This window comes from Aphelocoma coerulescens, unplaced genomic scaffold (assembly GCF_041296385.1).
Source record: "Aphelocoma coerulescens isolate FSJ_1873_10779 unplaced genomic scaffold, UR_Acoe_1.0 HiC_scaffold_175, whole genome shotgun sequence".
NCBI lineage: Eukaryota > Metazoa > Chordata > Aves > Passeriformes > Corvidae > Aphelocoma > Aphelocoma coerulescens.
Window position 1 is genome coordinate 304,320 of NW_027183523.1, and position 27,693 is coordinate 332,012.

Sequence of the window (27,693 nt, forward strand, 5' to 3'; positions counted from 1 at the left end):
CGGCCCCAAAACCGCCCCAAATGGCCCCAAAACCTCCCAAATTACCCCAAACGGCCCCAAATCCCCCCAAAATTACCCAAAACGGACCCAAAGCCGCCCAGAACTCCCCAAAATTACCCCAAACGGCCCCAAAACGGCCCCAAAATTACCCAAAACGGCCCCAAAATTACCCCAAACGGCCCCAAAATTACCCAAACGGCCCCAAAACCGCCCCAAATCCCCCCAGAACCCCCCAAAATTACCCCAAACGGCCCCAAAATTACCCCAAACAGCCCCAAACCCCCCCAAAATTACCCCAAATGGTCCCCAAAGCCCCCAAAATTACCTCAAAACCGCCCAAAATTACCCCAAACGGCCCCAAAACCGCCCCAAATCCCCCCAAAACTGCCCCAAACGGCCCCAAAACCGCCCAAAATTACCCAAACGGCCCCAAATCCCCCCAGAACTCCCCAAAATTACCCCAAACGGCCCCAAACTCCCCCAAAATTACCCCAAACGGCCCCAAAACCGCCCCAAATCCCCCCAAAACCGCCCCAAACGGCCCCAAAACCGCCCCAAATTACCCCAAACGGCCCCAAATCCCCCCAAAATTACCCAAAACGGACCCAAAGCCGCCTCAAATCCCCCCAAACGGCCCCAAAACCACCCCAAATTACCCCAAACGGCCCCAAACTCCCCCAAAATTACCCCAAACGGCCCCAAAATTACCCCAAACGGCCCCAAACCCCCCCAAAATTACCCCAAATGGCCCCAAAACCTCCCAAAATTACCCCAAACGGCCCCAAAATTACCCAAAATGGCCCCAAAACCTCCCAAAATTACCCAAAATGGCCCCAAAACTGCCCCAAACGGCCCCCAAAGCCCCCACAATCGCCCCAAACGGCCCCAAATCCCCCCAAAATTACCCCAAACGGCCCTAAAACCGCCCCTAACGGCCCCAAATCCCCCCAAAATTACCCCAAACGGCCCCAAAACCGCCCCAAATGGCCCCAAAACCCCCCAAAATTACCCAAAACGACCCCAAAACCGCCCCAAATCCCCCCAGAACCCCCCAAAATTACCCCAAACGGCCCCAAAACCCCCCGGAATGGCCCCAAAACCGCCTCAAACGGCCCCAAATCCCCCCAAAATTACCCCAAACGGCCCCCGAACCACCCCAAACGGCCCCAAATCCCCCCGGAACGGCCCCAAATCCCCCTGGAATGGCCCCAAAACCCCCCAGAATGGCCCCAAAATGGCCCCAGAACCTCCCAAAATGGCCCCAAAACCCCCCAGAATGGCCCCAAATCCCCTGGAATGGCCCTGAAAGGCACCAGAACGGCCCCAAAACCTCCCAGAATGGCCCCAAATGGCCCCAAAACCTCCTGGAATGGCCCCAAAAGATCCCAGAATGGCCCCAAATGGCCCCAAAACCTCCCGGAATGGGCCCCAAACGGCCCCAAAACCTCCCAGAATGGCCCCAAAACCTCCCGGAATGGCCCCAAAAGATCCCGGAACCGCCCAAAATCCCACAAAATGGCCCCAAATCCCCCCGGAATGGCCCCAAATCCCCCCAGAATGGCCCCAAAACCTCCCAAAATGGCCCCAAAATCCCCCAAAATGGCCCCAACCCCCCCTTGGAATGGCCCCAGAACCCCTCCGAATGGCCCCAAAATGTCCCCCAACACCCCCCAAGTCCCCAAATCGCCCCCAAATGTTCCCAAAATGGCCCCAAATGACCCCAAAATGGCCCCAAATCCCCCCCAAATGTCCCAAAATGGCCCCAAATCCCCCCCAAAGTCCCCAAAATGGCCCCAAACCATCCCCAAAATCCCCAAATTGCCCCAAAATGTCCCCCAACACCCCCCAAGTCCCCAAATCGCCCCCAAATGTTCCCAAAATGGCCCCAAACCATCCCCAAAGTCCCCAAATTGCCCCAAAATGTCCCCCAACACCCCCCAAGTCCCCAAATCGCCCCCAAATGTTCCCAAAATGGCCCCAAATTCCCCAAATGACCCCAAAATGGCCCCAAATCCCCCCCAAAGTCCCAAAATGGCCCCAAATCCCCCCCAAAGTCCCCAAAATGGCCCCAAACCATCCCCAAAGTCCCCAAATTGCCCCAAATGTCCAAAAATGCCCCCAAATCCCCCCCAAAGTCCCTAAATCGCCCCCCAAATGCCCCCAAATCCCCCCCAAAAGGCCCCAAATGGCCCCAAACTGTCCCCAAATCGCCCCCAAAATGGCCCCAAACCCCCCCTGAAGGCCCCAAATGGCCCCAAACCATCCCCAAATCCCCCACAATGCCCCCAAAATGTCCCCAAATGTTCCCAAAATGGCCCCAAATCCCCCCCAAAGTCCCCAAATGCCCCAAAATGTCCCCAAATCCCCCTCAAATGGCCCCAAATCCCCCCCAAATGGCCCCAAATGCCCCCAAAATGTCCCCAAATCCCCCCCAAAACGCCCCCGGGGGGGGTCCCAAGGCCACCCCCGCCCCCCCCCCCCGATTTTTGGCACTTCCAGGGTCCCCCCTCTCCCTCCCCCCCCCTCCCCCCCCCGCGGTTTTTGGAGCGGATTTTTTGGGGTAATTTCTGCCAATTTCGTAGCAAAATTTCCGCGTTGTTTTCTTTGGGGGGTGGGGGGTCAGGGGGGGGTCACGGTGTCATTGTCACCCCTCCCCCACCCCAAAATGCCCCCCTCAGACCCCCCCCACGAGTCCCCTTTGTCCCCCCCAAGCCCCCTGCCCTCACAAGCCACGCCCCCCGCCCTCACGAGCCACGCCAATCACGCCTTTGGCGCTCTCTGATTGGTCCGTCCACGTCCCGCCCCCGAGCTCGAGCGCTCCCGGCGGCCTCCGCTGTCAATCAAAGCGCGCGCCTCTCCTGATTGGGCGATGCTCGTCTTTTCCCCACCCGCCTTCCCATTGGCTGCTGCCGCTGCCGGGCTCCGCCCACTTAGGTCACCTTATTAGTTGTCGGTCCCGCCCTCCCGCGGCTCTCTATTGGTCGCTCACCCCGTCACTCGCCGCAAACCCCGCCTCCTCACCGCGTTCCCTCCTCCCCATTGGCCACCCTCTCCCTTCACTCCTATTGGCCTTCACGCTGTCCATCCCGCCCTCGCTGCCTCCCATTGGTCGGGCGGTGCCTTCCTCACCTCCCATTGGTGGAGCTCAGAGGCGGGCTCGGCGCTGATTGGCGGAGGCTCCGCTTAGTCCCGCCCCCGCCGTGAGGGCTTGGCGGAGCCGCTGTTTGTGCGCTCGGGGCCGCGCCGGGAGGGCCCGGAGGTACCGGGGCTGAGGGGGGCTGGAGGGGGGGTCCCGGAGGTCCCGGCGGGCACCGGGGACGCTCCGAGGGCGGCACCGACGCTGGGGCTGCTCCGAGCACCGCGGGGAACCGGGAGGGGCAGCGCCGGGCCGGGCCCGAAGCGCTGAGGGTGAGGGCGGGACCCCCCCCCCAACGCCTCCCCTCAGTGAAGGTTTGGGGAGGGGGCTTTGAGGCCTGGCGTGGGCCGGGGTCGCTTCGTCCCGGTGGGGTCGGAGCTGGAAGGGCCGGGAGCTCCCGGAGGGGCCGGGGCCTGGCCGGGTTCTGCTCGAGGGGGGCGGCGTTGGTTCGTTATGGGGGGACCCCCTCGGTGTGGGGGTGTTTTGGTGGCCCCCTCCCCATTATTGGGGGGCTCCGCTGTGGTTTGGGGGGGGTCTTTCCTCGTTATGGGGGGGGGGGGTTCTGATCCCTGCCCGGAGCTGCGGCTTCCCCCGGAATTTGGGATTCTTCAGGTTTGAGGTTTCCCCCCTAAAATTTGGGATTCCTCAGGTTTGGGGTTGCCCCCCTTAAATTTGGGATTCCTCAGGTTTGGGGTTTCCCCCAAAATTTGGGATTCCCCAGGTTTGGGGTTCCCCCTCCAAATTTGGGATTCCTCGAGTTTGGGGTTTCCCCCGAAATTTGGGATTCCCTGGGATTTGGGATCCCACAGAACTGAGCCTTCCCCAAAATTTGGGATTCCTTGAAATTGAGGCTCCCCCCCCCCAAAGAAGTTGGGATTCCCTGGAGTTTGGGATCCCTCAGAACTGAGGCTCCCCCAGAATTTGGGATCCCCCAGAATTTGGGATTCCTCGGAATTGAGGCTCCCCCAAAATTTGGGATTCTTTGGAATTGAGGCTCTTCCAGAATTTGGGATCCCCCAAAATTTGGGATTTCTCAGAATTGAAGCTCCCCCAGAATCAGCCCCTCAGGGATGGGATCAGCCCTCGGGGATGGGATCAGCCCTCAGGGATGGGATCAGCCCTCGGGGATGGGATCAGCACACTGGGATGGGATCAGCCCTCGGGGATGGGATCACACAGCTGGGATGGGATCAGCCCCTCAGGGATGGGATCAGCCCTCAGGGATGGGATCAGCCCCTCAGGGATGGGATCAGCACACTGGGATGGGATCAGCCCTCGGGGATGGGATCAGCCCCTCAGGGATGGGATCACCCCTCAGGGATGGGATCAGCACACTGGGATGGGATCAGCCCTCAGGGATGGGATCAGCCCTCAGGGATGGGATCAGCCCTCAGGGATGGGATCAGCCCTCAGGGATGGGATCAGCCCCTCAGGGATGGGATCAGCCCTCAGGGATGGGATCAGCCCCTCAGGGATGGGATCACACAGCTGGGATGGGATCAGCCCCTCAGGGATGGGATCAGCCCTCAGGGATAGGATCAGCCCCTCAGGGATGGGATCAGCCCCTCCGGGATGGGATCAGCCCTCAGGGATGGGATCAGCCCCTCGGGGATGGGATCAGCCCCTCGGGTGGGATCAGCCCACTGGGATGGGATCAGCCCTCAGGGATGGGATCAGCCCCTCGGGGATGGGATCACACAGCTGGGATGGGATCACACAGCTGGGATGGGATCAATCCCACTGGGATGGGATCACACAGCTGGGATGGGATCACACAGCTGGGATGGGATCAATCCCACTGGGATGGGATCACACAGCTGGGATGGGATCAGCCCTCAGGGATGGGATCAGCCCCTCAGGACGGGCTGGCCGTGCTCCCGCCACGACCCTGCGGGGAAACACCGGGATCTGCTGGGATGGGATCGGCCAGCTGGGATCAATCTATTGGGATGGGATCGCCCCGCTGGGATGGGATCAGCCCCTCAGGATGAGCTGGCCACGTTCCCGAGGGAAAACGGGGGGGGGGGGGGGGGGGAATCTGTGGGAAAATGATCCTTGGGATGGGATCAAACCCTTGGGATCACCCAATTGGGATCAACCCTCTGGGATGGGACCAGCCAGTTGGGATCAACCCCTTGGGATGGGATCAGCCCATCCCAAAAGGGGTGATCCCATCCCTGAGGGGCTGATCCCATCCCAGTGGGACGATCCCATCCCAGTGTGCCGATCCCATCCCAGTGTGCCGATCCCATCCCAGTGGGGTGATCCCATCCCAGTGTGCTGATCCCATCCCAGTGGGGCTGATCCCATCCTTGAGGGGCTGATCCCGTCCCAGTGGGTTGATCCCATCCCAGTGTGTTGATCCCATCCCAGCTGTGTGATCCCATCCCAGCAGATCCCGGTGTTTCCCCGCAGGATCGCGGCGGGAGCGCGGCCAGCCCGTCCTGAGGGGCTGATCCCATCCCAGTGTGCTGATCCCATCCCAGTGGGCTGATCCCATCCCAGTGGGCTGATCCCAGTGTGCTGATCCCATCCCTGAGGAGCTGATCCCATCCCAGTGTGCTGATCCCATCCCAGCTGTGTGATCCCATCCCAGCAGATCCCGGTGTTTCCCCGCAGGATCGCGGCAGGAGCGCAGCCAGCCCGTCCTGAGGGGCTGATCCCATCCCTGAGGGCCGATCCCATCCCAGCTGTGTGATCCCATCCCAGTGTGCTGATCCCACCCCAGTGGGATTGATCCCACCCCAGTGTGCCGATCCCATCCCAGTGTGCTGATCCCACCCCAGCTGTGTGATCCCATCCCAGCAGATCCCGGTGTTTCCCCGCAGGATCGCGGCGGGAGCGCGGCCAGCCCGTCCTGAGGGGCTGATCCCATCCCAGCGGGCTGATCCCATCCCAGTGGGCTGATCCCATCCCAGCTGGGTGATCCCATCCCAGCAGGCTGATCCCATCCCAGTGGGCTGATCCCAGTGTGCTGATCCCATCCCTGAGGGGCTGATCCCATCCCAGCTGTGTGATCCCATCCCAGTGTGCCGATCCCACCCCAGTGTGCGGATCCCACCCCAGTGTGCCGATCCCACCCCAGTGTGCCGATCCCATCCCAGTGTGTTGATCCCACCCCAGCTGGGTGATCCCATCCCAGCAGATCCCGGTGTTTCCCTGCAGGATCGCGGCGGGAGCGCGGCCAGCCCGTCCTGAGGGGCTGATCCCATCCCTGAGGGGTGATCCCACCCCAGTGTGCCGATCCCACCCCAGTGTGCCGATCCCACCTCAGTGTGCCGATCCCATCCCAGCAGATCCCGGTGTTTCCCTGCAGGATCGTGGCGGGAGCACGGCCAGCCCGTCCTGAGGGGCTGATCCCATCCCTGAGGGGCTGATCCCATCCCAGCTGTGTGATCCCATCCCAGCTGTGTGATCCCATCCCAGCAGATCCCGGTGTTTCCCTGCAGGATCGTGGCGGGAGCACGGCCAGCCCGTCCTGAGGGGCTGATCCCATCCCAGTGTGTTGATCCCATCCCAGCTGTGTGATCCCATCCCAGTGTGCCGATCCCATCCCAGTGTGTTGATCCCATCCCAGCTGTGTGATCCCATCCCAGCAGGCCGATCCCATCCCAGTGTGCCGATCCCACCCCAGTGTGTTGATCCCACCCCAGCAGGCTGATCCCATCCCAGTGGGCTGATCCCAGTGTGCTGATCCCATCCCTGAGGGGCTGATCCCACCCCAGTGTGCTGATCCCATCCCAGCTGTGTGATCCCATCCCAGTGTGCTGATCCCACCCCAGCTGTGTGATCCCATCCCAGCAGATCCCGGTGTTTCCCCGCAGGATCGCGGCGGGAGCGCGGCCAGCCTGTCCTGAGGGGCTGATCCCATCCCTGAGGGCTGATCCCATCCCAGCTGTGTGATCCCATCCCAGCTGGGTGATCCCATCCCAGCTGTGTGATCCCATCCCAGCAGATCCCGGTGTTTCCCCGCAGGATCGCGGCGGGAGCGCGGCCAGCCCGTCCTGAGGGGCTGATCCCATCCCAGCTGGGTGATCCCATCCCAGTGTGCTGATCCCACCCCAGTGTGCTGATCCCACCCCAGCTGTGTGATCCCATCCCAGTGTGCTGATCCCACCCCAGTGTGCTGATCCCACCCCAGTGTGTTGATCCCATCCCAGTGTGTTGATCCCACCCCAGCAGGCTGATCCCATCCCAGTGGGCTGATCCCAGTGTGCTGATCCCATCCCTGAGGGGCTGATCCCACCCCAGTGTGCCGATCCCACCCCAGTGTGCTGATCCCATCCCAGCTGTGTGATCCCATCCCAGCTGTGTGATCCCATCCCAGCAGATCCCGGTGTTTCCCCGCAGGATCGCGGCGGGAGCGCGGCCAGCCCGTCCTGAGGGGCTGATCCCATCCCAGTGTGTTGATCCCACCCCAGTGTGCCGATCCCATCCCAGCTGGCCGATCCCATCCCAGCAGATCCCGGTGTTTCCCCGCAGGATCGCGGCGGGAGCGCGGCCAGCCCGTCCTGAGGGGCTGATCCCATCCCAGTGTGCTGATCCCATCCCAGTGTGCTGATCCCATCCCAGCTGGCCGATCCCATCCCAGCAGATCCCGGTGTTTCCCCGCAGGATCGCGGCGGGAGCGCGGCCAGCCCGTCCCAGCTGTGCGGCGCCTCCGGGGCCATGTCCGGCCGCGGGGCCCAGCGGCCCAACGGGCACTCGCAGCCCAGTAAGATCTGCCAGTTCAAACTGGTGCTGCTGGGAGAGTCGGCCGTGGGCAAGTCCAGCCTGGTGCTGCGCTTCGTCAAGGGCCAGTTCCACGAGTACCAGGAGAGCACCATCGGCGGTGAGCCGGGATCCGGGGATCCCAGCGGGATCTGGGGGTGCTGAGAGGGATCCCAGTGGGATTTGGGGTGCTGGGAGGGATCCCAGTGGGATCTGGGGCTGTCCCAGTGGGATCTGGGGGTGCTGAGAGGGATCCCAGTGGGATTTGGGGGGGCTGAGAGGGATCCCAGTGGGATTTGGGGGGGCTGAGAGGGATCCCAGCAGGATCTGGGGGTGCTGAGAGGGATCCCAGTGGGATTTGGGGTGCTGAGAGGGATCCCAGCGGGATCTGGGGGTGCTGGGAGGGATCCCAGCGGGATCTGGGGCTGTCCCAGTGGGATCTGGGGGTGCTGAGGGGGATCCCAGTGGGATCTGGGGGTGCTGAGAGGGTTCCCAGTGGGATTTGAGGCTGTCCCAGCGGGATCTGGGGGTGCTGAGAGGGATCCCAGTGGGATCTGGGGGTGCTGGGAGGGATCCCAGCGGGATCTGGGGCTGTCCCAGTGGGATCTGGGGGTGCTGAGAGGGATCCCAGTGGGATCTGGGGGTGCTGAGAGGGATCCCAGTGGGATCTGGGGCTGTCCTGAGGGGGATTTGGGGTGCTGAGAGGGATCCCAGTGGGATCTGGGGCTGTCCCAGTGGGATCTGGGGGTGCTGAGAGGGATCCCAGCAGGATCTGGGGCTGTCCCAGTGGGATCTGGGGGTGCTGAGAGGGATTCCAGTGGGATTTGGGGGTGTCCTAGTGGGATTTAGGGTGCTGAGAGGGATCCCAGCAGGATCTGGGGCTGTCCCAGTGGGATTTGGGGGGGCTGCGAGGGATCCCAGCGGGATCTGGGGGTGCTGGGAGGGATCCCAGGGGGATCTGGGGCTGTTCTGGGTGGGATTTGGAGTGCTGAGAGGGTTGGTGACACCCTGGGCTGTCCCTGGGTGCACTGGTGACACCCTGGGCTGTCCCTGGGTGGGGTTGGTGACACCCTGGGCTGTCCCTGGCTGTGCTGGTGACACCCTGGGCTGTCCCTGGATGGGTTGGTGACACCCTGGGCTGTCCCTGGGTTTGTTGGTGACACCCTGGGCTGTCCCTGGGTGCATTGGTGACACCCTGGGCTGTCCCTGGGTGCCTTGGTGACACCCTGGGCTGTCCCTGGCTGTGCTGGTGACACCCTGGGCTGTCCCTGGATGGGTTGGTGACACCCTGGGCTGTCCCTGGCTGTGCTGGTGACACCCTGGGCTGTCCCTGGATGGGTTGGTGACACCCTGGGCTGTCCCTGGGGGGGTTTGGTGACACCCTGGGCTGTCCCTGGCTGTGCTGGTGACACCCTGGGCTGTCCCTGGGTGGGGTTGGTGACACCCTGGGCTGTCCCTGGGGGGGTTTGGTGACACCCTGGGCTGTCCCTGGCTGTGCTGGTGACACCCTGGGCTGTCCCTGGATGGGTTGGTGACACCCTGGGCTGTCCCTGGGTTTGTTGGTGACACCCTGGGCTGTCCCTGGGTGCCTTGGTGACACCCTGGGCTGTCCCTGGCTGTGCTGGTGACACCCTGGGCTGTCCCTGGATGGGTTGGTGACACCCTGGGCTGTCCCTGGGTGCTGGTGACACCCTGGGCTGTCCCTGGGTGGGTTTGGTGACACTTTGGGGTGTCCCTGGGTGCATTGGTGCCACTTTGGGGTGTCCCTGGCTGTGCTGGTGACACCCTGGGCTGTGCCTGGGTGTGCTGGTGACACCCTGGGCTGTCCCTGGGTGCCTTGGTGCCACTTTGGGCTGTCCCTGGGTGTGCTGGTGACAACCTGGGCTGTCCCTGGGTGGGTTGGTGACACCCTGGGCTGTCCCTGGGGGGGTTGGTGACACCCTGGGCTGTGCCTGGGTGGGTTTGGTGCCACCCTGGGCTGTGCCTGGGTGGGGTTGGTGACACCCTGGGCTGTGCCTGGGTGGGTTTGGTGCCACCCTGGGCTGTCCCTGGGTGCATTGGTGACACCCTGGGCTGTCCCTGGCTGTGCTGGTGACACCCTGGGCTGTCCCTGGGGGGGTTTGGTGACACTTTGGGGTGTCCCTGGCTGTGCTGGTGACACCCTGGGCTGTCCCTGGGTGGGTTTGGTGACACCCTGGGCTGTGCCTGGGTGGGTTTGGTGACACCCTGGGCTGTCCTTGGGTGGGTTGGTGACACCCTGGGCTGTCCCTGGCTGTGCTGGTGACACCCTGGGCTGTCCCTGGGTGGGGTTGGTGACACCCTGGGCTGTCCCTGGCTGTGCTGGTGACACCCTGGGCTGTCCCTGGGTGGGGTTGGTGACACCCTGGGCTGTCCATGATAGTGCTGGTGACACCCTGGGGTGTCCCTGGGTGCACTGGTGACACCCTGGGCTGTCCCTGGCTGTGCTGGTGACACCCTGGGCTGTCCCTGGGTGCCTTGGTGACACCCTGGGCTGTCCCTGGGTGGGGTTGGTGACACCCTGGGCTGTCCCTGGGTGTGTTTGGTGACACCCTGGGCTGTCCCTGGCTGTGCTGGTGACACCCTGGGCTGTCCTTGGGTGGGTTGGTGACACCCTGGGCTGTCCCTGGGTGTGTTTGGTGACACCCTGGGCTGTCCCTGGGGGGGTTTGGTGCCACCCTGGGCTGTCCCTGGGTGGGGTTGGTGACACCCTGGGCTGTCCCTGGGTGGGGTTGGTGACACCCTGGGCTGTCCCTGGGTGGGGTTGGTGCCACTTTGGGGTGTCCCTGGGTGGGTTGGTGACACCCTGGGCTGTCCCTGGGTGCATTGGTGCCACTTTGGGGTGTCCCTGGCTGTGCTGGTGACACCCTGGGCTGTCCCTGGGTGGGTTTGGTGACACTTTGGGGTGTCCCTGGCTGTGCTGGTGACACCCTGGGCTGTCCCTGGCTGTGCTGGTGACACCCTGGGCTGTCCCTGGGTGGGTTGGTGACACCCTGGGCTGTCCCTGGCTGTGCTGGTGACACCCTGGGCTGTCCCTGGGGGGGTTGGTGACACCCTGGGCTGTGCCTGGGTGGGTTTGGTGCCACCCTGGGCTGTCCCTGGCTGTGCTGGTGACACCCTGGGCTGTCCCTGGCTGTGCTGGTGACACCCTGGGCTGTCCCTGGGTGGGTTTGGTGACACCCTGGGCTGTCCCTTGGTGGGTTTGGTGACACTTTGGGGTGTCCCTGGCTGTGCTGGTGACACCCTGGGCTGTCCCTGGCTGTGCTGGTGACACCCTGGGCTGTCCCTGGGTGGGTTGGTGACCCCGTGCCCCCCGTGCCCATCCCCCCCAGCCGCCTTCCTGACGCAGTCCGTGTGCCTCGATGACACCACGGTGAAGTTCGAGATCTGGGACACGGCGGGGCAGGAGCGCTACCACAGCCTGGCCCCCATGTACTACCGGGGGGCTCAGGCTGCCATCGTGGTCTATGACATCACCAACCAGGTATGGGGGGGATTTGGGGGGTCTCAGGGGGGTTCTGAGGGGTTTTGAGTGGTTTTGGGGGGGTTCTGAGGGGTCTCAGGGGGGTTCTGAGTGGTTTTGGGGGGGTTCTGAGGGGTCTCAGGGGGTACTACCGGGGGGCTCAGGCTGCCATCGTGGTCTATGACATCACCAACCAGGTATGGGGGGGATTTGGGGGGTCTCAGGGGGGTTCTGAGGGGTTTTGAGTGGTTTTGGGGGGGTTCTGAGGGGTCTCAGGGGGTACTACCGGGGGGCTCAGGCTGCCATCGTGGTCTATGACATCACCAACCAGGTATTGGGGGGGATTTGGGGGGTCTCAGGGGGGTTCTGAGGGGTTTTGAGTGGTTTTGGGGGGGTTCTGAGGGGTCTCAGGGGGGTTCTGAGTGGTTTTGGGGGGGTTCTGAGGGGTCTCAGGGGGTACTACCGGGGGGCTCAGGCTGCCATCGTGGTCTATGACATCACCAACCAGGTATGGGGGGGATTTGGGGGGTCTCAGGGGGGTTCTGAGGGGTTTTGAGTGGTTTTGGGGGGGTTCTGAGGGGTCTCAGGGGGTACTACCGGGGGGCTCAGGCTGCCATCGTGGTCTATGACATCACCAACCAGGTATTGGGGGGGATTTGGGGGGTCTCAGGGGGATTCTGAGGGGTTTTGAGGAGGTTCTGAGGGGTCTCGGGGGTTTTGAGTGGTTTTGGGGGGGTTCTGAGGGGTCTCAGGGGGGTTCTGAGGGGTTTTGAGGGGTCTTAGGGGGGTTCTGAGGGGTCTCAGGGGGGTTTCAAGGGGGTTCTGAGGGGTTTTGAGGAGGTTCTGAGGGGTCTCAGGGGGGTTCTGAGGGGTCTCAGGGGGTACTACCGTGGGGCTCAGGCTGCCATCGTGGTCTATGACATCACCAGCCAGGTATGGGGGGGATTTGGGGGGTCTCAGGGGGGCTCTGAGGGGTCTCAGGGGGGTTCTGAGGGGTTCTGAGTGGTTTTGGGGGGGTTCTGAGGGGTCTCAGGGGGTACTACCGGGGGGCTCAGGCTGCCATCGTGGTCTATGACATCACCAACCAGGTATTGGGGGGGATTTGGGGGGTCTCAGGGGGGTTCTGAGGGGTTTTGAGTGGTTTTGAGGAGGTTCTGAGGGGTCTCAGGGGGTACTACGGGGGGGCTCAGGCTGCCATCGTGGTCTATGACATCACCAACCAGGTATGGGGGGGATTTGGGGGGTCTCAGGGGGGTTCTGAGGGGTTTTGAGTGGTTTTGGGGGGTTTCTGAGGGGTCTCAGAGGGGTTCTGAGGGGTCTCAGGGGGGTTTCAAGGGGGTTCTGAGGGGTTTTGAGGAGGTTCTGAGGGGTCTCAGGGGGGTTCTGAGGGGTTTTGAGTGGTTTTGAGGAGGTTCTGAGGGGTCTCAGGGGGGTTTTGAGTGGTTTTGGGGGGTACTACGGGGGGGCTCAGGCTGCCATCGTGGTCTATGACATCACCAACCAGGTATGGGGGGGATTTGGGGGGTCTCAGATGGGTTCTGAGGGGTTTTGAGGAGGTTCTGAGGGGTCTCAGAGGGGTTCTGAGGGGTCTCAGGGGGTACTACTGGGGGGCTCAGGCTGCCAGCATGGTCTCTGACATCACCAACCAGGTTTTGGGGGGATTTGGGGGGTCCTCAGGGGGGTTCTGAGGGGTCTCAGAGGTTTCTGAGGGGTCTCAGGGATTTGAGGAGGGGTCTCTCAGGGGGATTTGAGGAGGGGTCTCAGCTCCATTCCCCTTCCCAGGAGACCTTTGCCCGTGCCCGGAGCTGGGTGAAGGAGCTGCAGGGGGCTCAGGGGGGTCTCAGGGGATTTGAGGACGGGTCTCAGGGGTCTCAGGTGATTTGAGTAGGGGGTCTCAGGGATTTGAGGAGGGGTCTCTCAGGGGGATTTGAGGAGGGGTCTCAGCTCCCTGCCCCTTCCCAGGAGACCTTTGCCCGTGCCCGGAGCTGGGTGAAGGAGCTGCGGGGGGCTCAGGGGGCTCAGGGGGGTCTCAGGGGATTTGAGTAGGGGGTCTCAGGGATTTGAGGAGGGGTCTCAGGGATTTGAGGAGGGGGTCTCAGGGATTTGAGGAGGGGTCTCTCAGGGGGATTTGAGGAGGGGTCTCAGCTCCATTCCCCTCGCCAGGAGACCTTTGCCCGTGCCCGGAGCTGGGTGAAGGAGCTGCAGGGGGCTCAGGGGGGGCTCAGGTGATTTGAGTAGGGGGGCTCAGGGATTTGAGGAGGGGTCTCTCAGGGGGATTTGAGGAGGGGTCTCAGGGGGGTCTCAGGGGTCTCTCAGGGGGATTTGAGGAGGGGTCTCAGCTCCCTGCCCCTTGCCAGGAGACCTTTGCCCGTGCCCGGAGCTGGGTGAAGGAGCTGCAGGGGGCTCAGGGGGGTCTCAGGGGTGTCAGGGGATTTGAGTAGGGGGTCTCAGGGGTCTCTCAGGGGGATTTGAGGAGGGGTCTCTCAGGGGGATTTGAGGAGGGGTCTCAGGGGGGTCTCAGGGGTCTCTCAGGGGGATTTGAGGAGGGGTCTCAGCTCCCTGCCCCTCGCCAGGAGACCTTTGCCCGTGCCCGGAGCTGGGTGAAGGAACTGCAGGGGGCTCAGGGGGGTCTCAGGGGTCTCAGGGATTTGAGGAGGGGTCTCTCAGGGGGATTTGAGGAGGGGTCTCAGGGGGGTCTCAGGGGTCTCAGGGGGATTTGAGGAGGGGTCTCAGCTCCCTGCCCCTCGCCAGGAGACCTTTGCCCGTGCCCGGAGCTGGGTGAAGGAGCTGCAGGGGGCTCAGGGGGGTCTCAGGGATTTGAGGAGGGGTCTCTCAGGGGGATTTGAGGAGGGGTCTCTCAGGGGGATTTGAAGAGGGGTCTCAGGGGGGTCTCAGGGGTCTCTCAGGGGGATTTGAGGAGGGGTCTCAGCTCCCTGCCCCTTGCCAGGAGACCTTTGCCCGTGCCCGGAGCTGGGTGAAGGAGCTGCAGGGGGCTCAGGGGGGTCTCAGGGGTGTCAGGGGATTTGAGTAGGGGGTCTCAGGGGTCTCTCAGGGGGATTTGAGGAGGGGTCTCTCAGGGGGATTTGAGGAGGGGTCTCAGGGGGGTCTCAGGGGTCTCTCAGGGGGATTTGAGGAGGGGTCTCAGCTCCCTGCCCCTCGCCAGGAGACCTTTGCCCGTGCCCGGAGCTGGGTGAAGGAGCTGCAGGGGGCTCAGGGGGGTCTCAGGGATTTGAGGAGGGGTCTCAGGGGTCTCAGGTGATTTGAGTAGGGGGTCTCAGGGATTTGAGGAGGGGTCTCTCAGGGGGATTTGAGGAGGGGTCTCAGCTCCCTGCCCCTCGCCAGGAGACCTTTGCCCGTGCCCGGAGCTGGGTGAAGGAGCTGCAGGGGGCTCAGGGGGGTCTCAGGGGGGTCTCAGGGGATTTGAGTAGGGGGTCTCAGGGATTTGAGGAGGGGTCTCAGGGATTTGAGGAGGGGGTCTCAGGGATTTGAGGAGGGGTCTCTCAGGGGGATTTGAGGAGGGGTCTCAGCTCCATTCCCCTCGCCAGGAGACCTTTGCCCGTGCCCGGAGCTGGGTGAAGGAGCTGCAGGGGGCTCAGGGGGGGCTCAGGTGATTTGAGTAGGGGGGCTCAGGGATTTGAGGAGGGGTCTCTCAGGGGGATTTGAGGAGGGGTCTCAGGGGGGTCTCAGGGGTCTCTCAGGGGGATTTGAGGAGGGGTCTCAGCTCCCTGCCCCTTGCCAGGAGACCTTTGCCCGTGCCCGGAGCTGGGTGAAGGAGCTGCAGGGGGCTCAGGGGGGTCTCAGGGGTGTCAGGGGATTTGAGTAGGGGGTCTCAGGGGTCTCAGGGATTTGAGGAGGGGTCTCAGCTCCCTGCCCCTCGCCAGGAGACCTTTGCCCGTGCCCGGAGCTGGGTGAAGGAGCTGCAGCGCCAGGCCAGCCCCAGCATCGTCATCGCCCTGGCCGGCAACAAGGCCGACCTGGCCAGCAAGAGGATGGTGGAGTACGAGGTGAGGAGGGAGGGGCAGCTGAGGGAATTCCAAGGGATTTTTGGGAATTTTTGGGTGTTTTTTGCCGATTTTTACAGGTTTTATTTTGGTTTTTTTGAAGGATTTTGGAGGATTTTGGGGTTTTTTTTTTGATTTCTGGATTGGGTTTTAGGGTTTTTTTTTAATTTTTTAATTTTTTTTTTTTTAAGTTTCTTAAGTTTTTTGATTGCTGGATGAGTTTTTTGGGGGGATTTTTGGGAATTTTTGGGGGTTGGGGTGTGCCTGATAATCCCTGCAGGAGGTGAGACCCTCTCAGATCTCCCTCAGAACCCCCCTGAGACCCCCAAGACTCCCCTAAAACTCCTCAGAGACCCCTGAGACCCCCCTAAAACTCCTCAGAACCCCCCTGAGACCCCCCTAAAACTCCTCAGAACCTCCTGAGACCCCCCTAAAGCTCCTCAGAACCCCCCTGAGACCCCCCTAAAACTCCCCAGAGACCCCTGAGGCCCCCCTAAAACTCCTTAGAACCTCCTGAGACCCCCCTAAAACTCCTCAGAACCCCCCTGACACCCCCCTAAAACTCCTCAGAGACCCCTGAGACCCCCCCAGATGCCCCAAACTCCCCTCAGAACCCCCCTGAGACCCCCAAAACCCTCCCTAAAACTCCTCAGAGACCTCTCAGAACCTCCTGAGACCCCCCCCAGACACCCCAAACCCCCCTGAGACCCCCCAGAAACCCCTCAGAACCCCCCTGGGACCCCCCCAAACCCCCCTGAGCCCCAAACCCCTCCGCCGCTCCCACCCAACCCCAGCATCACCCTCCCAAAATTCACGCTGGGAACGGGGAAAACACCCCCAAAACCCCTCAGAACCCCCCTCAAATCCCCTCTGGGACCCTCCCAGACCCCCCCAAACCCCCCTGAGACCCCCCAAATCCCCCTCACACCCCCCTGAGACCCCTCAGCCCCTCCCTGAGCCCCCTTCCCCTCCGCCGCTCCCACCCAACCCCAGCATCACCCTCCCAAAATTCCCTCTGGGAACGGGGAAAACACCCCCAAAACCCCTCAGAACCCCCCTCAAGTCCCCCCTGGGACCCTCCCAGACCCCCCCAAACCCCCCTGGGACCCCCCAAATCCCCCTCACACCCCCCTGAGACCCCTCAGCCCCTCCCTGAGCCCCCTTCCCCTCCGCCGCTCCCACCCAACCGCAGCCTCACCTTCCCAAAATTCCCATTGGGAACGGGGAAAACACCCCCAAAACCCCTCAGAATCCCCCAAAAATCCCCCTCCAGACCTCCCAAATCCCCCTCAAATCCCCCGGGGACCCTCCCAGACCCCCCAAACCCCCCTCAGAACCCCTCTGAAACCCCTCAGCCCCCCCCCTTCCCCTCCGCCGCTCCCACCCAACCCCAGCATCACCCTCCCAAAATTCCTGTTGGGAACAGGGAAAACACCCCCAAAACCCCTCAGAACCCCCCTCAAATCCCCCCTGGGACCCTCCCAGACCCCCCCAAACCCCTCTGAGACCCCCCCAGCCCCCCCAAAGGCCCTGTTCCCGCAGGAAGCCCAGGCCTACGCCGACGACAACAGCCTGCTGTTCATGGAGACGTCGGCCAAGACAGCCATGAATGTCAACGACCTCTTCCTGGCCATCGGTGAGGGCTCCAGGGGGGCTGGGGGCTTCTCAGGGGGTCCCAGCGGGGATTTTTGGGGGGTTCTGAGGGGTTTTGGGGGTGTTTTCCCCGTTCCCAGCGTGAATTTTGGGAGGGTGATGCTGGGGTTGGGTGGGAGCGGTGGAGGGGAAGGGGGCTCAGGGAGGGCTGAGGGGTCCCAGGGGGGATTTGAGGGGGGTTTGGTGGGTTTGGGAGGGTCCCCGGGGGGTTTGAGGGGGATTTGGGGGGTTCCAGGGGGGATTTTTGGGGTGTTCTGAGGGGTTTTGGGGGTGTTTTCCCCGTTCCCAGAGGGAATTTTGGGAGGGTGATGCTGGGGTTGGGTGGGAGCAGTGGAGGGGAAGGGGGCTCAGGGGGGTTTGGGGGGATCTGGGGGGGTTCTGAGGGGGTTTAGTGGGCCTGGGGGGGTTCTGAGGGGTCTGAGGGAGGTTTGGGGGGTCCCAGGAGGGATTTTTGGGGTGTTCTGAGGGGTTTTGGGGGTGTTTTCCCCGTTCCCAGAGGGAATTTTGGGAGGGTGATGCTGGGGTTGGGTGGGAGCAGTGGAGGGGAAGGGGGCTCAGGGGGGTTTGGGGGGATCTGGGGGGGTTCTGAGGGGGTTTAGTGGGCCTGGGGGGGTTCTGAGGGGTCTGAGGGAGGTTTGGGGGGTCCCAGGAGGGATTTTTGGGGTGTTCTGAGGGGTTTTGGGGGTGTTTTCCCCGTTCCCAGAGGGAATTTTGGGAGGGTGATGCTGGGGTTGGGTGGGAGCAGTGGAGGGGAAGGGGGCTCAGGGGGGTTTGGGGGGATCTGGGGGGGTTCTGAGGGGGTTTAGTGGGCCTGGGGGGGTTCTGAGGGGTCTGAGGGAGGTTTGGGGGGTCCCAGGAGGGATTTTTGGGGTGTTCTGAGGGGTTTTGGGGGTGTTTTCCCCGTTCCCAGAGGGAATTTTGGGAGGGTGATGCTGGGGTTGGGTGGGATCGGCGGAGGGGAAGGGGGCTCAGGGAGGTCTCAGGGGGGTTTGGGGGGTTCTGAGGGGGTTTGGGGGGGTCTGGGAGGGTCCTAGGGGGATTTGAGGGGGATTTGGGGGGTCCCAGGAGGGAATTTTGGGGTGTTCTGAGGGGTTTTGGGGGTGTTTTCCCCGTTCCCAGCGGGAATTTTGGGAGGGTGATGCTGGGGTTGGGTGGGAGCGGTGGAGGGGAAGGGGGCTCAGGGGGTGCTGAGGGGATCTGGGGGGGTTCTGAGGGGGTTTGGGGGGTCTGGGAGGGTCCCAGGGGGATTTGAGGGGGATTTGGGGGGTCTGGAGGGGGATTTTTGGGGGATTCTGAGGGGTTTTGGGGGTGTTTTCCCCATTCCCAGCGGGAATTTTGGGAGGGTGACGCTGGGGTTGGGTGGGATCGGCGGAGGGGAAGGGGGCTCAGGGAGGGCTGAGGGGTCTCAGGGGGGGATTTGAGGGGCCTGGGGGGGCTCTGAGGGGTTTGAGGGGGATTTGGGGGGTCCCAGGGGGGATTTTTGGGGGGTCCTGAGGGGTTTTGGGGGTGTTTTCCCCGTTCCCAGAGGGAATTTTGGGAGGGTGACGCTGGGGTTGGGTGGGAGCAGTGGAGGGGTTTGGGGCTCAGAGGGGGCTGAGGGGTCTCAGGGGGGTTTGGGGGGGTCCCAGGGGGGATTTGAGGGGCCTGGGGGGGTTTTGAGGGGTCTGAGAGAGGTTTGGGGGGTCCCAGGAGGGATTTTTGGGGTGTTCTGAGGGGTTTTGGGGGTGTTTTCCCCATTCCCAAAGGGAATTTTGGGAGGGTGATGCTGGGGTTGGGTGGGATCGGCGGAGGGGAAGGGGGCTCAGGGGGGGCTGGGGGGGATCTGGGGGGGTTCTGAGGGGGTTTGGGGGGTCTGGGAGGGTCCCCGGGGGATTTGAGGGGGATTTGGGGGGTCCCAGGAGGGATTTTTGGGGTGTTCTGAGGGGTTTTGGGGGTGTTTTCCCTGTTCCCAATGGGAATTTTGGGAGGGTGACGCGGGGGTTGGGTGGGAGGGGCAGAGGGGTTTGGGGCTCAGGGGGGTGTGAGGGGGATCTGGGGGGGTTCTGAGGGGGATTTGGGGGGTCTCAGGGGGGTTCTGAGGGGTCTGGGGTGGTCTCAGGGGTCTCAGCAGGGTCTGTTCCAGCCCCATCCAGGGATTCAGGGCTGGGGCCTCATTCCCAAATCCCAAATCATCCCAAATAACCCCAAATCATCCCGAATAACCCCAAATGATCCCAAGAATCCCAAATGATCCCAAGAATCCCAAATGATCTCAAGCCATCTCTGAATGATCCCAAATCACCCCAATGACCTCAAATCATCCCAAATGAGCTCAAATAATCTCAAATGATCCCAAATCATCCCTGAATCATCCTAAATGACCCCAAGTGATCCCAATCATCCCTGAATCATCCCAAATCATTCGGAACGGTCCCAGATCATCCCAAATGACCCCAAAGGACCCCAAATGATCCCAAGTCATCCCTGAATCATCCCAAATGACCCCAAATGACCCCAAATGATCTCAAATCATCCCTGAATGATCCCAAATGATCCCAAATCATCCCTGAATCATCCCAAATGACCCCAAATGACCCCAAATGATCCTAAATCATCCCTGAATCATCCTAAATGATCCCAAATGATCCCAAATCATCGCAAATGATCTCAAATCACCCCTGAACCATCCCAAATGATCCCAAATGGTCCCAAATGATCCCAAATCATCCCTGAATCATCCCAAATGATCCCAAATGATCCCAAATCATCCCTGAACCATCCCAAATGATCTCAAATCATCCCAAGTCATCCCTGAATCATCCCAAATGATCCCAAATGATCCCAAATCTTCCCTGAGTCATCCCAAATGATTCCAAATGGTCCCAGATCATCCCAAATGACCCCAAATGATCCCGAATGATCCCAAACGATCCCGAGTGACCCCGGCTGACCCCAGCTGACCGCGGCCCCTCTCGCTCCAGCCAAGAAGCTGCCAAAGAACGAGCCCCAGAGCGCGAGCGGCGCCGGCGGCCGGGGCCGGGGCGTGGATCTGCACGAGCAGAGCCCGCAGGGCCGGGGCCAGTGCTGCAGCAACTGAGGGATCCGCCCCCGGGATCCACTGGGATCCGGCCGGCATTCCAGCCCCGATCCAGCCCCGCTCCAGCCGGGCTCGAGGCCAGATCCCAGCCCAGATCCCGGCCAGCAGAGCCAGAGCGGCAGTGCCTGAGGGGATCTGCTGGGATCCAGATGGGATCCGGCCCAGAGCCCGGCCTGGATCCGGCCCAGGTCTAACTCAGATCCCAGCCAGGATCCCACCAAGGATTCCAGCCTGATCCCAGCCAGGATCCCAGCCTGATCCCAGCCAGATCTCCATCAGATCCCAGCCAGGATCCCACCAAGGATTCCAGCCTGATCCCAGTCAGGATCCCAGCCAGATCCCAGCCAGATCTCCATCAGATCCCAGCCAGGATCACACCAAGGATTCCAGCCTGATCCCAGTCAGGATCCCAGCCAGATCCCAGCCAGGATCCCACCAAGGATTCCAGCCTGATCCCAGCCAGATCTCCATCAGATCCCAGCCAGGATCCCACCAAGGATTCCAGCCTGATCCCAGCCAGATCCCAGCCAGATCTCCATCAGATCCCAGCCAGATCTCAGCCAGGATCTCACCAGGACCCAGCACAGATCCCACCAGGATTCCAGCCTGATTCCAGCCAGATCTCAGCCAGATCTCCATCAGATTCCAGCCAGATCTCAGCCAGGATCCCACCAGGACCCAGCACAGATCCCACCGGGATCCCAGCCAGGATCCCGCTGCTCCTCCGGCCCGGCACCGAGGCCCCACCCTGGGGCTCTCCCCGAGCTCCTCTTCCTGAAGCTTCCAAGGCTCCCCCTTGGCACCAGATCCCTCCTGGATCCTCCAGATCCCACCTGGATCCTGCAGACCCCACCTGGCTCCTCCAGATCCCACCTGGATCCTGCAGACCCCACCTGGCTCCTCCAGATCCCACCTGGATCCTCCAGATCTCTTCTGGCTCCACCAAATCCCTCCTGGATTTTCCAAATCCCACTGGGATTCTCCAGACCCTTCCTGGCTCCACCAGATCCCATCCAACTCCACCAGGCTCCACCAGATCTCTCCTGGATTCTCCAGATCCCATCCAACTCCACCTGGCTCCACCAGATCCCTCCTGGCTCCACCAGATCCCATCCAACTCCACCAAATCCCTCCTGGATTCTCCAGATCCCTCCTGGCTCCACCAGACTCCACCTGGATCCACCAGATCCCTCCTGGATCCACCAGATCCCATCCAACTCCTCCAGATCCCATCTGGACCCACTAGATGCCACCTGGCTCCTCCAGATCCTACCTGGCTCCACCAGATCCCATCCCACTCCACCAGACTCCACCTGGATCCACCAGATCCCACCTGGCTCCTCCAGATCCCTCCTGGATCCACCAGATCCCACCTGGACCCACCAGATCCCACCTGGCTCCACCCGACCCCACCCGGCTGCTCCCCGATCCTGCTCCCGTTCCCGAGGCCGCTCGCCTGGGACTGGATTCCCGAGGATCCCCGGACTCTCCGTCCGTCCCCGCCGGATCCCCGGGCCCGAGGACGCTGGGATCCCCCCCCCCCCCCCCCCCGGGATCTGGGGGGCCGCTGGCACCCAGAGACCCCCGGGATGGATTTTCCAAGGGGCCGGCACCGATTGCTTTGGGATTTTGAGGATTCCCCGTTCCCGGAGCTGCGGCGTCGCCGCCTCCGTCCCCGCCGGCCTCGGCCCGAGGACCCCCAAGTGCCTGGGGACGTCTGGGGACACTGAGGGGACCCTGAGCGCCGCGGGTGGCCCCGTGGCCAACGGCCCCGTGGTCGTGGCCACCTCACAGCGATGTCCTGGGGGTCATCTGGGCCGTGGTCACCCCACAGCGATGTCCCCGTGGTCACCCTGGCTGTGGCCACCCCACAGCGATGTCCCCATGGTTGTGGTCACCCCACAGCGATGTCCTGGGGGTCATCTGGGTGGTGGCCACCCCACAGCGATGTCCCCATGGTCGTGGTCACCCCACAGCGATGTCCTGGGGTCATCTGGGCCGTGGTCACCCCACAGCGATGTCCCCGTGGTCACCCCACAGCGATGTCCTGGGGTCATCTGCGCCGTGGCCATCCCACAGCGATGTCCCGGTGGTCATCCGGGCGGTGGCCACCCCACAGCGATGTCCCCGTGGTCACCCCACAGCGATGTCCCTGTGGTCATCCAGGCGGTGGCCACCCCACAGCGATGTCCTGGTGGTCATCTGGGCTGTGGTCACCCCACAGCGATGTCCTGGGGGTCATCTGGGCCGTGGCCACCCCACAGCGATGTCCCCGTGGTCACCCCACAGCGATGTCCTGGTGGTCATCTGGGCCATGGTCACCCCACAGCAATGTCCCCGTTGTCACCCCACAGCGATGTCCCCATGGTTGTGGTCACCCCACAGCGATGTCCTGGTGGTCACCCTGGCTGTGGCCACCCCACAGTGATGTCCCCATGGTTGTGGTCACCCCACAATGATGTCCCTGTGGTCACCCCGGCCGTGGTCACCCCACAGCGATGTCCCCATGGCTGTGGCCACCCCACAGCGATGTCCCCTCAGTGACCCTGGCCATGGCCACCCCACAGCGATGTCCCCATGGTCACCCCACAGCGATGTCCCCGTGGCCGTGGCCACCCCACAGCAATGTCCCCGTGGTCACCCTGGCGGTGGCCACCCCACAGCGATGTCCCCATGGTCACCCCACAGTGATGTCCCCGTGGCCGTGGCCACCCCACAGCGATGTCCCCTCCTGTCCCGGCCGTGGCCACCCCACAGCGATGTCCCCGTGGTCACCCCGCCCGTGGCCACCCCACAGCAATGTCCCCATGGCTGTGGCCACCCCACAGCGATGTCCCCATGGTCACCCCACAGCGATGTCCCCGTGGCCGTGGCCACCCCACAGCGATGTCCCCTCCTGTCCCGGCCGTGGCTGTGGCCACCCCACAGTGATGTCCCCGTGGTCACCCCGGCCGTGGCCACCCCACAGCGATGTCCCCATGGCCACCCCACAGCGATGTCCCCGTGGTCACCCCGGCCGTGGCCACCCCACAGCGATGTCCCCATGGCTGTGGCCACCCCACAGCGATGTCCCCGTGGTCACCCCACAGCGATGTCCCCATGGTCACCCCGGCCGTGGCCACCCCACAGCGATGTCCCCGTGGTCACCCTGGCTGTGGCCACCCCACAGCGATGTCCCCATGGCCACCCCACAGCGATGTCCCCTCCTGTCCTGGCCATGGCTGTGGCATCCCCCCGATGGTTCTGGCCTTGGTGGCACCATGGGGACACCCTCCCTCCCCCCCAGTGGTCCTGGCCATGGTGGCCCTCTGGACAATGTCCCCTGGGTGACCCCAGGTCCCCTGGGTGACCCCGACTGTGGCTGTCCCTTGGGTGCTGTCCCCAGTGATGTCCCCCAGGTGATCCTGGTCATGGTGGCCCCCTGGGTGACATCCCAGCCGTGGCCACTGTGTCCCCCAGGTGATCCCAGCCCTGGTGGCCCTCAGGTGACATCCCCAGGTGATCCTGGCCATGGTGGCCCCCCAGGTGACATCCCCGAGGTGATCCCATCCATGGTGGCCCATAGGTGGCATCCCCGAGGTGATCCCAGCCGTGGTGGCCCTCAGGTGACATCCCCGAGGTGATCCCAGCCGTGGTGGCCCACAGGTGGCATCCCCAGGTGATCCTGGCCATGGTGGCCCTCAGGTGGCATCCCCAGGTGATCCCAGCCCTGGTGGCCCTCAGGTGGCATCCCCAGGTGATCCTGGCCATGGTGGCCCACAGGTGGCATCCCCAGGTGATCCCAGCCCTGGTGGCCCTCAGGTGGCATCCCCAGGTGATCCCAGCCCTGGTGGCCCTCAGGTGGCATCCCCAGGTGATCCCAGCCCTGGTGGCCCTCAGGTGGCATCCCCAGGTGATCCTGGCCATGGTGGCCCACAGGTGGCATCCCCAGGTGATCCCAGCCCTGGTGGCCCTCAGGTGGCATCCCCAGGTGATCCCAGCCGTGGTGGCCCACAGGTGGCATCCCCAGGTGATCCTGGCCATGGTGGCCCTCAGGTGACATCCCCAGGTGATCCTGGCCATGGTGGCCCATAGGTGGCATCCCCAGGTGATCCCAGCCGTGGTGGCCCACAGGTGGCATCCCCAGGTGATCCTGGCCATGGTGGCCCACAGGTGACATCCCCAGTTGATCCTGGCCCTGGTGGCCCCCCAGGTGATCCCGGCCCTGGTGGCCCCCCAGGTGACATGCCCAGCTGGTCCCAGTGGTGGCCCCCCAGGTGACATGCCCAGCTGGTCCCAGTGGTGGCCACGCTGTCCCTCCGTGCCGATCCCAGCCATGGCCACCCCCCCAGGTGCCACCCCCCGGTTTGTCCCTGTCCCCATCCCGGGGCCGTCCCGGTTTGCACTTTATGGTCAGGTGTCCCCTCCGGCCACCCTTGGGTGGTGTCCCCGGGGGGTGGCAGCGAGGGGGCAACGAGGGGGCAATGAGGGGGCAACGAGGGGGGAGTGAGGGGGCAACGAGGGGAGAACGAGGGGGCATCATGGGGACAACAAGGGGGAGTGAGGGGAGAACGAGGGGGCATCGTGGGGGCAACGAGGGGGCAGTGAGGGGGCAACGAGGGGGCATCATGGGGACAACGAGGGGGGAGTGAGGGGGCAGTGAGGGGGCATCGAGGGAGCAACGAGGGGACAGTGAGGGGGCAACGAGGGGGCAGTGAGGGGAGAACAAGGGGGCAACGAGGGGGGAGTGAGGGGGCAACGAGGGGAGAACAAGGGGGCATCGAGGGGGCATCATGGGGACAACGAGGGGGCATCGAGGGGGGAGTGAGGGGGCAACGAGGGGGAGTGAGGGGGCAACGGGGGGCATCATGGGGACAACGAGGGGGCAACATGGGGACAACGAGGGGGCATCGAGGGGGGAGTGAGGGGGCAACGGGGGGACAGCGAGGGGGCAACGAGGGGGGAGTGAGGGGGCAACGAGGGGGAGTGAGGGGGCAACGAGGGGGAGTGAGGGGGCAACGGGGGGGCATCATGGGGACAACGAGGGGGCATCATGGGGACAACGAGGGGGCATCGAGGGGGCATCATGGGGACAACGAGGGGGCATCGAGGGGGGAGTGAGGGGGCATCGAGGGGGGAGTGAGGGGGCATCGAGGGGGCAACGAGGGGACAGTGAGGGGGCAACGAGGGGGCAGTGAGGGGAGAACAAGGGGGCATCGAGGGGGGAGTGAGGGGGCAACGAGGGGAGAACGAGGGGGCATCGAGGGGGCAGCGGTGCCACCCCCACCCTGCCCACGGGGTCCTTGTCCCTTCTGGAGCTGGAGGCCCCCTCGGTGTCCCCCACCCTGTCCCAGGGGTGCTGCCAGGCCAGGGAGGGACACCCCCAAATTTGGGACACTCCAAGGTGGGGACACCCCCAAAATTGGGACACCTGAAAACTGGGGATGCCCCCAAAATTGGGATAGCTCGAATTTGGGACACCCGAAAATGAGGACACCCCCAAGATTGGGATACCTCGAATTTGGGACACCCCAAGGTGGGGACACCCCCGAAATTTGGGATACCTCAGATTTGGAGACACCCCAAAAGGGGGACACCCCGAATTTGGGATACCTCAGATTTGGAGACACCCCAAAATGGGGACACCCCAAATTTGGGATACCCCGAATTGGAGACACCCCAAGGTGGGGCCACCCCAAATTGGAGACTGAGGCCACCCCCAAATTTGGGCCACCGCAAAAGCGGGGTCACCCCGAGTTGCGCTGTGGGGTGGAGGGACCCGGTCCCGTATGAAGCCCCCAGGGCAGGGTCCCGGCCCCGGGGACACCTCGGGGACACCCCGGGGACACCCTGGGGACCCTCGGGGACACCTCGGGGACACCCCGGGGACACCCCGGGGACCCTCGGGGACACCTCGGGGACACCCTGGGGACACCCTGGGGACCCTCAGGGCCACCCTGGGGACACCCTGGGGACACCCTGGGGACCCTCAGGGACCCTCGGGGACACCCTGGGGACCCTCGGGGACACCCTGGGGCCACCCCGGGGACACCTCGGGGACACCCTCGGGACCCCCCGGGGACCCTCAGGGACCCTCGGGGACACCCTGGGGACCCTCGGGGATCCTCGGGGACACCGCGGGGACACCCCAGGGACCCTCGGGGACACCCTGGGGACACCGCGGGGACACCCCGGGGACCCTCGGGGACACCCTGGGGACACCGCGGGGACACCCCGGGGACCCTCGGGGACACCTCGGGGCCACCCTGGGGACACCCTGGGGACCCTCGGGGACACCCCGGGGACCCTCAGGGACATTCCCGGGGACACCCTGGGGACACCCCGGGGCCTCTGGAATTGTCCCCAAAGGTGGGGACCCCCCAGGACCCCCCCATGTCCCAGCCCTGGACCAAACGGGGACACTGCAGCTCCTTTCTATCTTTTTTTTTTTGTGTGTTTTCTTTCTCTTTTTCTTAATTTTTTTCCCCTTTTATTTCTCTTTTTTTTCCTCTTTTTTTTCCTCTTTTTTTTCCTCTTTTTCCCCCTCTATTTTCCTTTTTTTTCCTCTTTTTTTCCTTTTTTTTCCTCTTTCTTTCCTCTCTCTTTTTTCCTCTTTTTTCCATCTCTTTCTCCTCTTTCTTTCCTCTTTTTCCTCCTTTTTTTTTCTTCCCCTCTTTTTTTCCTGTTTTTTTCTTTCTTTCCCCCTTTTTCCCTCTTTTTCCCTCTTTTTCCCTCTTTTTCCCTCTTTTTCCCTCTTTTTCCCTCTTTCTTTCCTCTTTCTTTCCTCTTTTTTTCTTTTTCCCTCTTTTTTCTTTCTTTTTTTCCTTTTTTCCTCTATTTCCTCTTTTTTCTCTTTTTTCCCCCTTTATATCCCCCTTTTTTCCTCTTTTCCTCTTTCTTTCCTCTTTCTTTCCTCTTTTTTCCCCTCTTTTTTTCCCCTCTTCATTCTCGTTTTTTTTTCTCTTCTTTTTTTTTTTGTTTATTTTGGGGTTTTTTTCCCTTTTTTCTGTTTGTTTTTCTCTTGCTTTGGGGAAGCTCCTCCCTCGCGGTGAAATAACAATCGTGGTAACCACACAACTCGGTCGCTGATTTACCGATGTATTTAATGTAAAGTAAAACGGAACAACGATAAAAAAAAAAAAAAACACCAAAAAAACCAAAAAAAAAATCAAAAAAAAGGGGGAAAAAAAAATCCCAAAACCAAAAAATTCCCAACTTTTTGTGTGCTCAGGGAGGGGACGCGGCGACAACGCGGCCACCGCGGAGCCATGCGGTGCCAGCTGCCGGCCCTGCCCTGATAACGCTTATCAGAGCTCGCAGCTGCGTGACGGCTCTATTTTTTTTTTTTTTTGCCGTTTTTTGCCGGTTTTTTACCCAAATTCCCACCGGGAAATTCGGGGAGCGGCGCTGCCCCTTTAAATCCGCGTTGCCGCTCTGCGAAGACCCCCGCTGCCTGTGCTGGTGTTGCCCCTTTAAGGCGGTGCTGGTGGGGCCCACCCGGAGCGAGGCCACGCCCACGTGGGCCCCGTTAAAGCAAACGGAGGGGGCGTGGTCAGAGAGGTCGCGCCCTCCGCGAGGCCACGCCCACCGCGCCCCTCTTAAAGCGGCCGTGCCCGCACGGACATCGCGGGACCGGAACCGTTACGCAGGTGCGCGG

General features: G+C 62.7%; 1 protein-coding gene across 1 annotated transcript; it reads left to right on the top strand.

The window, feature by feature from the left end:
• The first annotated feature begins 3,237 nt into the window (after positions 1–3,237).
• On the top strand, positions 3,238–20,470 carry RAB5B (RAB5B, member RAS oncogene family). Its single transcript, XM_068998797.1, has 6 exons — positions 3,238–3,259; positions 7,751–7,967; positions 11,197–11,348; positions 15,209–15,331; positions 16,871–16,964; positions 19,942–20,470. Exons 2-6 carry the CDS (start codon positions 7,805–7,807, stop codon positions 20,055–20,057), a joined length of 648 nt encoding a protein of 215 aa, XP_068854898.1. The 5' UTR covers positions 3,238–3,259; positions 7,751–7,804; the 3' UTR covers positions 20,058–20,470.
• The last annotated feature ends 7,223 nt before the right edge of the window (positions 20,471–27,693 follow it).

Bases quoted from the DNA above. Each gene is read 5' to 3' on its own strand.
- RAB5B (XM_068998797.1), top strand. From the start codon at position 7,805: ATGTCCGGCCGCGGGGCCCAGCGGCCCAACGGGCACTCGCAGCCCAGT. The intron at 15,332-16,870 runs GTGAGGAGGGAG...CTGTTCCCGCAG, and splicing joins AGAGGATGGTGGAGTACGAG to GAAGCCCAGGCCTACGCCGA. The intron at 16,965-19,941 runs GTGAGGGCTCCA...CTCTCGCTCCAG, and splicing joins CGACCTCTTCCTGGCCATCG to CCAAGAAGCTGCCAAAGAAC.